Source organism: Caloenas nicobarica, chromosome 7, assembly GCF_036013445.1.
Source record: "Caloenas nicobarica isolate bCalNic1 chromosome 7, bCalNic1.hap1, whole genome shotgun sequence".
Taxonomy (NCBI): Eukaryota; Metazoa; Chordata; class Aves; order Columbiformes; family Columbidae; genus Caloenas; species Caloenas nicobarica.
In genome coordinates this window covers 16,951,953-16,963,292 of record NC_088251.1, presented here as the reverse complement: position 1 = coordinate 16,963,292, position 11,340 = coordinate 16,951,953, and the positions used below count along the sequence as shown (strand labels likewise).

The 11,340-nt window shown below is 42.2% G+C and overlaps 1 protein-coding gene across 2 annotated transcripts; it reads right to left on the bottom strand.

Annotated features, from left to right (window-relative positions):
• Positions 1 to 894: 894 nt before the first annotated feature.
• Positions 895 to 11,064, bottom strand: CCNJ (cyclin J). Of its 2 annotated transcripts, none has more exons than XM_065638888.1 (6): positions 11,028 to 11,064; positions 10,616 to 10,709; positions 8,517 to 8,727; positions 5,784 to 6,083; positions 5,536 to 5,695; positions 895 to 4,066 (listed from the first exon to the last, which is right to left on the bottom strand). In XM_065638888.1, the coding sequence occupies exons 2-6, from the start codon at positions 10,682 to 10,684 to the stop codon at positions 3,661 to 3,663; spliced, it is 1,146 nt and encodes a 381-aa protein (XP_065494960.1). In that variant the 5' UTR covers positions 10,685 to 10,709; positions 11,028 to 11,064; the 3' UTR covers positions 895 to 3,660. The 2 variants fall into 2 exon arrangements, with proteins under 2 accessions (XP_065494960.1, XP_065494961.1); XM_065638889.1 differs by having other exon boundaries at positions 5,536 to 5,662.
• Positions 11,065 to 11,340: the final 276 nt, after the last annotated feature.

Below are 11,340 nucleotides of genomic sequence, written 5' to 3'. Positions count from 1 at the left end.
TTGTACTGGAGCATTGCCCCTGTTCCTTAGTGGGACAGGACAGAGCTTGCTCTCCCTCTGTCTCTAAGCCTTCTAGAAGGGTTTTCACAATCATAGTTTACTCCTAGAGGTAACAGAGAGCTCACAATTTCATTTTCTAACTTCAGAGGAATTAAATTCTATGCAACCTACTTAATTTTTGGAGTTAGCCTTGTTACAAATGTGAATTGTGCCATTATTAGGAAGAACTAGAATTTCTTTTAGTAAGGAGCAGTTATCAGAATTTGTAAGCATGCAAAAATATTTCTGCTAGGATGCATCACATGATTTTTATGCTGCCTTTGGCATGATTGATCCTTTACAGCTATTTTAAATAACCTAAGTGCTTGTAGCTCTTGACAAAAGACTATTTCTGCATCTTCTCCTAAATGATTTCTAGTATTAGGAGATTGTGAGTATCCCTTTTTTTTTTTTAATGAGAACAAAATTAATTCAACGCCTGTTCTTGAACTGCTCTCGTTCTTTTGTTCTTGATTCCTTTGTTACAGCTGTGCACTAGACACATTGTTGAAATATACGATGTTTAGCATATGCTGTGGGTGCAATTAGTTTTAAGTCCCTTCCTGCATGATTTCCTTCCTTTTTTTAAAATTGTGAAGTCAAGGTGTTCCTGAAGCTTATTACAGTATCACAGAAAGGGTGGGGAGAAAGAAATCCTCACATCTTCAGCACATACACAGGAATGATGCAAGATTGAATAGGGTCAGTTTACATATTTTAAATGTCCTTGTCCCTCCTCCCTGTGCCGCCCCCCCCCCCCCCCCAAAAAAAAAAGGCATCATACACAGTGGAGCCTTCTTACTCAAAACTAGTTTTATTTTTAAAAATAAGTTGAATGCATAGCACTCACAAAGATTCCATTGTTTTGGACATTTTGCATTTAGGAGCACCATTCTTCTTTATGCCATAAAAAACACATTTTGGTTCTAATAGTAAGAACAGTGTATTTTTAATGTACACTGGTAAAGCCCTTTTAAATAATATATTGAAACTGTTCAGTGTACATTTTCTCTGTAGTTATTATGCAGCTGTAGTGTCAGAAAAAGACTAAGTAATAAATTAAAAACAAACAGCATGTAATGGATCTTTTTACAGTTGACCTAGTGTCTTAAAATAGTCAAATAAAAAATACCCTATTAAATGTAAATTTGCAGTATTAACTAAGGGAATAAGCCCCCCACCCATTATAATTCCAGTGTTAAGTATTAGTTAAATTTTTATGTATCAAATGTCTATGGGATAAATTTACTAATACCCTCAAAACAAGAAGAGCCTATACTGCTGTGTCACAAATAAAGATGACAAGTTAGCTGATCTAAAGATTTTACAGAAAAAAAATTGCTACAGGCATCTGCTGTTACTTCAAGTCATGGTCTATTACAAGACTGTACATTCATAGCATCAGAGGTAGTTAGAGCACTGAGGATGTGGATATAGCATTGCAACAAAAATGAAACCTGCAGAAAGAAGTCCATTTCCCTCTTAAATGGGTCACAATGCTGAATAAAAAGCATGGCATCTTCTGAGGTGGAAGTCCCTACTTAACACTACTCTCAGACAAAGGGAAATATTCTTTAAGAACTGAAGAGAGGAGGGGGGGGGGGGAAAAACCAAAACACAAAACCAAACCAACTTGCACTTTAATGAAGAATTGACCACACTATGCCTATTTCAAAGTTGATTCTCTAGCATAAAGCAGAGAACATCATCTCTTTCATTCACCCTCCTGTCCCTCTTGACTTGCACATATATGCTACAAAAGCCCACAACAAAAATTGGGATTTATGAGGAAAAAAACCCCAAAAAACCAACAAACCAACAATAAGCAAAAAAACCCCCACAACAAACTAAGACAAACAGGATTTCTTCTCCTCAACAATAAATAGGTATTTGTAGCATGTTATAACTCAGCCCCAGAAAGAATGAATACAGCTGCGCTGCCCTCCCCTCCCTCCATTCTGAACATTATGGTAAGGCTTCCTCTCCTGTGATAAAGCCTTTGTTTTAATATTGATAATGTATCTTATTTGCCCCTGCTTTCAGACAGTCTCTGTAAGATTTGCAATACTTCGGTGTCATTAGATGGTACACAATTTTAAGTGCTACCACTAAGACAGGGGAGGAGGAGGTGGTAAAAGAACATATAAAACAAACAAAAAAAGCCTTAAGCCCACATACTATAAAGCTGTTTTAAAGTAGTAAGAATCCTTGCTCCCATATTCTACCACAGGAGAAAGTCAGGTATCTTCTTTTATGTTAAAAAAAAAATAAATCCTCCATTAATATCTCTACCACCATTTTCATCCAAGAGTTGGACGCATGAAGCTTTCTACCCTCAGACTATACACTCCACAGGAGATAGTGTAATTCCATACAGTTATGTAATTAGCACCTTAATTGTGATAAAGCAGTTCACTCTTCAATATATTTTTAGATCTACCCATTTAGAAGAGTAAATCTCTGCATTTTCTTCTGGAACTCCCAAATAGTAGAAAAAGTTGTCCCGCTATTACCTGAGAATTTCCCTCCATAATGAGCCTGACAGAACTGGATTTCTATAAGTGTTTAACTGTCCTTTTTTTGTTGAGTGACATGGTCAGTGCAATTGGAGGATGCTTTCTGTTGGTTAATAATACATGTGTGTGTACACAGAGGAATCACAGCCACTGTAGTAGTTCTAGTACAGTACAAGTCCATTTGAAACTTCCTCTTTTTTTCCATTACTCAATACCACACTGCTGGGCAGTAGTTCACATCTACATTCCGTGAACACTAACATATCCCTTTGGTACTCTGCATATAGAGGCCCTGAAGAAAAGCCACTCCACTTGCTATAGTCTCTTCCCTCTCTACCTTCCTCCTTCAGGTTATACCCAATTAAGTGTACAAATCAGCAGCACAGAGTAATGAGTAGAAAATTCCCTGAGTTAGTATGAAAGTGTTACTTTAAACGTAAAAAGGATAGGGAGAAGAAAAGAAGCAAAACCATAGTGTCTATCCTGCAAGGTACAAAACTTAAAAACTAGCCAAATTACCAGTTAACTCAAATGTCTTAGCCTAAAGCAAATATCCAAAACAAGTGTTGAAAAAGGGGCGCGAGTATGGAGTTAGCCATATGGAGATTTGTTTCTTCTGTGGTCCCCGTGGATCTGGAGAAGTCTGGCATTCAAGGGATTCTTATATTTCAGTAAATTTGAAGCAAGTGTTAATACTGTATGGTGATATTACATAAATGTCTTCAAAATAATACTGCGTATCTCCTTCATTAAAAGCTAAGTTTGTAGTTAGTCCACAGCTATTTTTCTTTTGACTAGTACTTCAAACGTGTGTTAGAAGCACTGAGTATTCTGAGTGCCAGAGTAAGAATTTCTTATCCCCAGGTATACACATTCTTTTTAGAGGGTGTTCTGTGTGCTTATTTTTTGCAGTCTGTATTTGAGCTATGGTACTGGTTGCCAATCCAGTTGCTTCTTTTTTTCTGGAATGACACTTTTTAAATTCAGTTTGTTACCCCCAAACTTATTTGAGGTTTAACAAAAAAAACCAAAAACAAAACCAAAAACTCCCCTCAACACAACTTCCCACCCCAGCCAAATAAGCACAAAAATCATTTTGTACTTATCACCTCTCAAAGCAGGGAGTAATACAAGAATATCGTCCATTCACTTGATAACTCCGGTTGTAGGAGACACTTATACATGGCTTCACTTCTAGCGGAACAGCTAGTGACATTGCAGCACCAGTCTGTACGTGGCCTCGAGCCTGAACGCTAGACTGTAAGGCAGCGGGGCAAGTCTGAAGTGGGTAAGATGTTGTATGATTAGATGATATCTGTTGACAGTTTTGCTGCTGTGATGTCTGATGGTGATACTGTAATGAAGATTGATGAGCTTGGAGATACGGTATGTGCTGTTGAGCATTAGCCTGCTGGGGAGTTGGAGCTGGTGTCTGAAATACAGTGTGTTGGGCAGACTGAGCGTGTTGTCCTTTTTGCTTGTTTGCTTCCTTCACATCATTATCATGTGCACTAAAACAAATTGAGAAGACAGAATAATAAACGAAAATACATATTAAAATAAACTCTTTTGGGTTAACTTTTAAGAGCATTCTAAAAAATGGTGCAATTATCTGAAAGCTTCAAAGCTTTTAAAAAAAGAAAATAATTTTAGCCTACCCTTTAAAATAATCTCAGATTTTAAAATTTGTTTCTTTAGGATACAGTTTCTTTTCAGCATCTTGTTTCATTGCACAGCAATACAAAATGCGATAAAAGCCAAGTACAATACAAATTATACAGCAGTATCTAAAACTACCAGTGCAATAAAGCCTACTAGTGTACAGCAATAAAGTGCCAGATTACCAGAACCTGAAATTAAAACAAACTTACTGCATCTACCTCATTTAAATCAGGTGACTATAGGGTTTTAAAAATATGTACTTTACAGTACTCAAAGATCATATGTATAGTGATATTGGATCCTGTTGTGGGGAGTAGAAATGCCTTTTTTTTTTTTTTTCCCTTTTCTCACCTTTTTTCTAGCCCACCCAATACTTAAGCTAGGTGGTTTAGTTCACCTAAATTCCCTTTGATTTACACCTGTCTGAAATGCATTTAGACGTATTCTTTCTCTTGCTCTTATGCTGAGGTTAAGCAGGTGCCACCCACATACTTCACTCAGGCCTAAATTCATCTAAGTTTTTTGGTACTGCCTATACAGGGCAGATCTCTAAGAAGACCATTGTGGCTCAACCCCTGAGCAGGTTTTTTTTCTTAAAGATTACCAACTTTTTATGGTGCACTGCAAAGATGACTAAAAGGCTTCACCTTCTCCCCACCTCCCTAAGCAATCCTGAAAACAGTTCTGCAGCAGCATGCTCATGTTCTGGGTCCTGTTCCTTTTATTACACACATTAGTGAAGCCGAAAGAGGCCATCGGGATGATGTCACACTTATAAGGAAGATTTGATTCTTCCAGAAACAGCTGTTCCTGTGCTTCTAGGGAGCACAACTGAATACAGCAAAAATAGATACAACATCCTGGTCATTTCTCCCCTGCAAAGCTGGCTGCTCCGTCTGCATGTTTGATCCATAATCTGTTTGGAGCATCCCTTGAACTTCCAAGGCATACAGTCTACAGAGTAAGCAGGAGATCCTGTGCCTTCAGTACTCTTCACTATCTCCTTCTGCTCTCTGAGTAGACTACAGAGATCAGCAATAAGCTATTTAACAGATTCGCAAAGCATGCCAGAAGATGTTCAGTAGAAATGCAAGGCTGAGGTTTGTTTGTTGAAAGAACAGGAAAGAGGTTTGATCTGATAAGGTTTTCTTTTTTGGAAAGAACAAAACAGTTATTACCTAACAATATTACCTAATACCCAAGTATTTTTAGAATAGAGAAAATGAAATTCAAAGAAATTTACTTTCAGTGCTAACAGCAATTAAGCATACCAACAAATGCGGAAATGGCCTTCAAAAAAGCTGCTTTGTTAACTTACATTAATAATCGTTCAATACACGGCACTAGGAAATCCCAAGAGTACGCAGTGAGATGATGCAGTCGGGTAGGCCATGTGGGCGAGAGACGCAAGATAATCCGTGAAGAAGCTACACATGCAGTAGCAACTAAAGAAGGGGCATAACTTAAAAATGCATGATCTAGAAAGAGGGAATAAGAAAAAGATTCATTTAAGTTAGACGTTATCTGTCAAGACAAAGGAGTCATTACCTGAAATACGTAACTCACCTTGCAGTGATACCTCCAGAAAGTAATCAGCATATTTTGCCATATATAACTTGGTCTTCTCTAAGCAAACCATTGGCCAGCCATCATGAAGATCAGTCTCATGGACAGCAATAGAAAGATAGTAGTCGATGAAATGAGCAGCAGTTGGGAGGCACAAATTCCACTGAAATGTTTCTAGCAATAACAGCTCCATATGAAGCAAATTCTGTTTTGTTAGTACCAGATTCATGTTAGTCATACAACCCAAGCTGTTCAACTGTTCAAGTTTGGGAACACTGTCTTCCTTTTCTTCAAATTTACCTTCAGGTGAACAGAAAGAGGGGGGAAAAAAAAAAAAAAAAAGGTTCAGCACAATGAACTGTAAAACAGATTGTATCTAATGTCTGCGTTGGTCATATTTCAATTCTGCTGTGTCAAACAAGTCTGAGACTTTCCTGCACATGCAAAGCTCAAATGGAAGATGTCATCAGAGACAAAAAGGGGTATGTACTATAAAGGGCTAAATTTCAGCAGATAATGTCAAACACTGTGTAGGATATTGTGCAGTGAGCACCATGTTTCCTGTTGGTTTTCCCACCCTGGCACACAGAAGCCAGTTGCCAAGAGCAGAAGTGAGCTGCATTAGGACATCACTGGCACTGCATATCCAAGTTTTTGTCACCAAATTATTGTATAATGTGTCCCCATCATTAATGAAATACCACTGTGATGTGATTTGGCATACACAGCAACACAGCATTTGACTTTAATCACTCTCCTACCCCCACACTCCCTTTTTTCTAAAGCTCACTAGAGTATAGCTACAGCTCTAGCCAACGTGGCTGCTTTTAATGCCTGCAATGGTAGGTACAGTTTTAGACCTGATAGCTAATAAGCTGTTGCAGCAGTTCAAACAAGTGGTTTTCAGCAATGTGCACCTGAAAACCCACACTGCTATGTACACTGTTTCAACTTTAACACTGCTAACAGCTTCAGCTTTCCTTGGACTTTTAACTTGTCAGGCCTGTATGTTTTTAGCCTGAAGCAAACTGTGTATGTAAAAAATCCATTAATAAGAGAAACAAGTGTCACATTTCCATACAGTTTGCCATATGGTTGTGCTATTTCCATTTCATTGCAAATCCTTTCCATCTGACGCTCTCTATTCAGTACTACACGATATGTTGCAAATGCACATTTTTAGAGAGTTTTGCAGGACCAAACATACTGAACGTTTACTTTTTTTCAACAGTGGAGGTACTTATACAGGACTCAGAATCCAAGACCAGTCTCAGTCCGTTAGTTTTTGTTTCTCATACTTTAGTAATTATAGAAATAAAAGCTTCAGGAGTTACATCGTAATTTCTCTTATTACTTCTATGACCTTATCAGATATATCACAGTGTGATTTGTCCAATGTAGTGCACTGCTGATTAAACTGCTTGTTTAAGCCACACAGGGCAAAAGTTTAAAATAGCATTCTGGTTTGTGCTTTCTCAACCAGTTCATACACTGCTGCTTGGAAGAGTGAATACTCCAGGCTTTCAGAGCTCTACTTGCAGCTTGTCATGAAAGATGGCAGAGGTGATTTTTTTTTTTTTGAATTCTCTTCAGAACATGACTTGCATTTGAAAATCTGGCATTAGTTCAAAGCCAATCAATTTTCCTAAATGGATTACACTGGTTTCTGAGGCCAGGTTTTCATACTCAGCACCTCACCCTTTGCCAAGAGAAGATTGCTGGCTCGTGGCATCCAGTCAAAGTTTACCCCCAAATGAATCTGAAAAAACCCTTTTCTTGTTTAACTGTTCTGCTGAATAACTGTATTGGTGGAGACAGGGGATGCAATGAAAGGAAGCAGCATACCCAAAATAGCCAACAGTTCAGTGCTCTGGTTTTCTAGCAAAGAGGGCCTAGAGCTACCATACAATGTATCTGAGAAAATGAAAATAGATTCAGAAAAACATCAGCAGAAACTGAACCAACAGTTAGTTCTGCTGACAAGACCTGCTCCTCTGAATCTGTTGGTTTAAGAACAAGTGCCAGCAGGTACCCCAGCAAACTGCACCTGTATTTCTTTGGGGACTTCTAAAAGGGGTCTACAAATGTCACAAGACGGATACACTCCACAAGAATCTAGCCAAGGTCAATATAAGCAGCACTGTTAATAGTGAGTATTTGTAACTAATTCTGTCTTCAGAGTACTGTGCATTCGCCAATGTATTTCACCAGTATTACATTTGGTATGTGACAATACGGGATTTGTGTTAGTCTTAGCTTGCTTAAAGAACACTGCAATTTATGAAATCTGAAGTATTCCAGAACCACACAGCAGCATCAACAGGGTGCAGTGCAGTCTACATCTGGTTTATTTAATCTCTTCTTTTATCGCAGGTATGCAAATTTCTCATTTGCAGCACTGGATCTGCCTATTTTGAGATGGCCTCAGAAAGACAGTTTTTCTATTTCTATAATACAGCTCTGAAAGTTCACCTTAGAATAATTTGTTTCCAAGCATAAACATTAGTTTTTAATCACAGTTTGTTTTTCCTCCCCTCAGTTTCATCAGGTGCCAACAGAAGTCAAAATAAGAGTTTAAAGAAAGGCGCTATCAGTTGAGCAAAATTGATATTCACTAAGCTGCCTGTCTTTTATAACCACTTTGTTTCCCCCACCTGCTAATATCTCATCAAGACACACCTTTAGAAGGAGAACCTATATTGCTCTAGTTAAAGCTTGGTGCTACATACTTACTTGCTAAAAGCAAACAGGAAAGAGCAACCACATGCAACTGCTGTATAGATATGTCATAACGATCCATAAAGAGGTCCAAGAGATACACAGCTAGATGTCGTGCAGCAGGACAGAGTCTGAACCGATTGCTCACAATGGCAATCAGATCTGCAAAGTATCTTCTCAGATGTAACTGGGGAGATTGTCCTTTGTAGGAGGGCAGCTTCAGCTCCTAGATGGACAGCAGCATGTAATTTTATTAAAACCATCATTTAGTTTGAATGAGTATCAGATTAATATAGCTGATATTCTCAATTTTATCATGGAATTTTCAAAGGATTTCTCCCCTCTTCCTTCTGTTCCCATCGTTTCAGCATCCCTTTTCACAGAAAAAAAAATCTATTTGTTGTATTACAGAACTAATTGGGTTCTGCACAACACTAGTATAATAATTTAAAATCTTTCAATTGGGCAATCAGCTAGAGTGACTTCAGCTTTTACCATTTCTTTTCTATAACGTCTAATGCAAAGGCTGTACTTCCCAGCAGGGAAACAGCAAGGGCATGTGAGTTACTCCTCAGCTGCTTCAATGCAAAGTCCAATAGCTTAACTCAACCCCCTCTTGCTACAGCCCAATCTAAGCAATCAGACTTTGTACTGAAGTGTTTGCATATTCCAATGCTGCCCCATCTCCTGCAGGTGCCTCCAGAAGGGCACCAACAGCTGGCTGAAGGTAGACACGTTAGGAAGAGGAACGGGGTGTGCATGTGTCAGTGCTTGCTGCGTGCACATGCTTAAAGCCTGACTTAATCTGGTCTGATTGATGTTGCACTGACACTGATTACGGCATGCTTTCGCACATTTAGTTAAGCGTACATAAACATAACCGTCTCAGATTTGGGGGGGACTCCACAAAACAAAGGCCCTACCAACACCATAGATGAGAAAAACCTGAGGCATGATCTATTTTAAATATGAAATTTGGACTGGTAGAAACAACATTCCCTGAGCTCCTGCCTGGTAGCTAGTATCTCCTCTGGTACACAGCAGAACACCAGTGCTGTCTTCTGTTATCATGAATAAGTTTATGCATTAGATTGTGCAGCCTACTTACTGTGTGTAAGTAGGATTTGGAATACAATTAAATTTCCAGCGGGACAATCTTATGACATAAGGCTGGAATGGAGTCACACAAAATTTTCAAAGTTTTAAAGTCAATTCAAAGTTCTGAAACATGCTATTGAAGTGAAAAAAAAACCCAACAAAATAAACCAACAGTCCCCCCCACTCCGTACCTATTAAGTTCTAGAATTCAACTTTCCCAACTCAAACTTATTAGTTTAGTAATGGTAATTTTGGTAGCAAATAAGTTATCCTGTCCTCTTGTGTTCCCCCCCACCCCTGAGGAAAAAAAAAACTGCTTTAAAAGTCAAACCTTCAAGAAGGATAATCGACTCATAAAGTACTATCAGGCAGAAAAAGAACGTTTTTAGTAGGTTCAGTCACTGTAAATTGATTTTTAGCTCTGGGGGTAAGATGTGCTTTATTATGGAATTAGCTCCAAAGAGCAACTCTGAGTCAGTCGAAGCAACTTCAAAGCAGTGTTGCCACAACCCTCTCCTATCCGCGCTGCACCCAGTGTTTGTTTGTTTGGGTTTTGTTTTGTTACAATAGCATCGCAATGCTTTCTTCAGAGTTTAAACTTGGACGCACTCACGCATCCCAACAGGAGAACCAAGCGCACAGTGCCTCTTAGAAGTGCAGAGAGAGAACAGTCCGGTCAGTCCGATGAACTGTCAGGACTGATGACAAACAGCCTGAGCGTTAACTGAGGGCAGACACCGTGTTTTTCCACGTCTCGAAAAGCAAACTCCACCGAACCCCCGCCGGACCGAGCCCGCCGAGCGGCGGCCGCCCCACACACGCTTCCCGTCCCGCTTCGAGCCGCCGCGCCGGCTCCCCGCGGCGGGCCGGCTCCGATTGTTCGAGCCCTCACAAAGGCGCCGGGGCCGCCGGCCTGCGCTTCCCCCCCGCCGCGGGGCCGGCAGCGGCCTCCAACCCCCGCCCCCCCCCGACTCCCCACCGCCCCCCGCACACCAACCGCCGCCGGGCCGGGCTACCTTGTAGCGAAGCGCCTGGTGGATGTCGGCAGCCAGCTGTCCTGTCCACCACTGCGCCTCCAGCTCCATCGGCGGGGCGGGCGGCAGCCGCGGCCTGGGCAGAGGGGAGGAAGCGGCGCTCGCTGAGCGCGGACGGGGCAGGACGGGACGGGCAGCACCACCCTCGCCCCTTCCCCGCTCGCCCCCGGTTAAACGCGATCAGCCGCTGCCCGCGCCGCGGGGCTCCCCCGGCGCCCCGGCCCAGCTGGCCGCCATACAGGGCACAAGTGAGGCTCGTTAAGCCGCCCCCTCCCGCCGCGGAGCGCGGCCGGGCGAGGGGGGCGCGGAGGAGCCGGCGGCCGCGGCCCCGGGGACGAGCGATCGCGCCCCAACAAAGGCCGGCAGCGCCTCCCCCACCGAAGCCACCACTCACCCTACGCAGCGGCGCAGCTGGCGGCTGCGGCGGGGCCGGGCCCGGGGCACCTGAGCGCGGCGCGGCGTCCCGAGGGCTCCCCCGCCATCACGCGGCGCCGCCCGCCTCGCCCATTGTTAAAGGGCCGAGCGGGCCGGCGTGTGTACAAAGCCAGGCAGCGCCCGCACGCGGCCGCCCGCCCGCCAATCGTCTGCTGCCTTACAGCACGGCCCGCCCGCCGGGGGCCAATCAGGGCGCGGCGCTCACGGGGCACGCCGACCTCCGCGGCCACGCGCGGGAAGGTTTTGGGCCCGCGGAGCTCCCGTAGCCGGCC

Bases quoted from the DNA above. Each gene is read 5' to 3' on its own strand.
- CCNJ (XM_065638888.1), bottom strand. From the start codon at position 10,684: ATGGAGCTGGAGGCGCAGTGGTGGACAGGACAGCTGGCTGCCGACATC. The intron at 6,084-8,516 runs GTAAGTATGTAG...GTTCACCTGAAG, and splicing joins TTCCTGTTTGCTTTTAGCAA to GTAAATTTGAAGAAAAGGAA. The intron at 5,696-5,783 runs GTGAGTTACGTA...CCCTCTTTCTAG, and splicing joins TCTGGAGGTATCACTGCAAG to ATCATGCATTTTTAAGTTAT.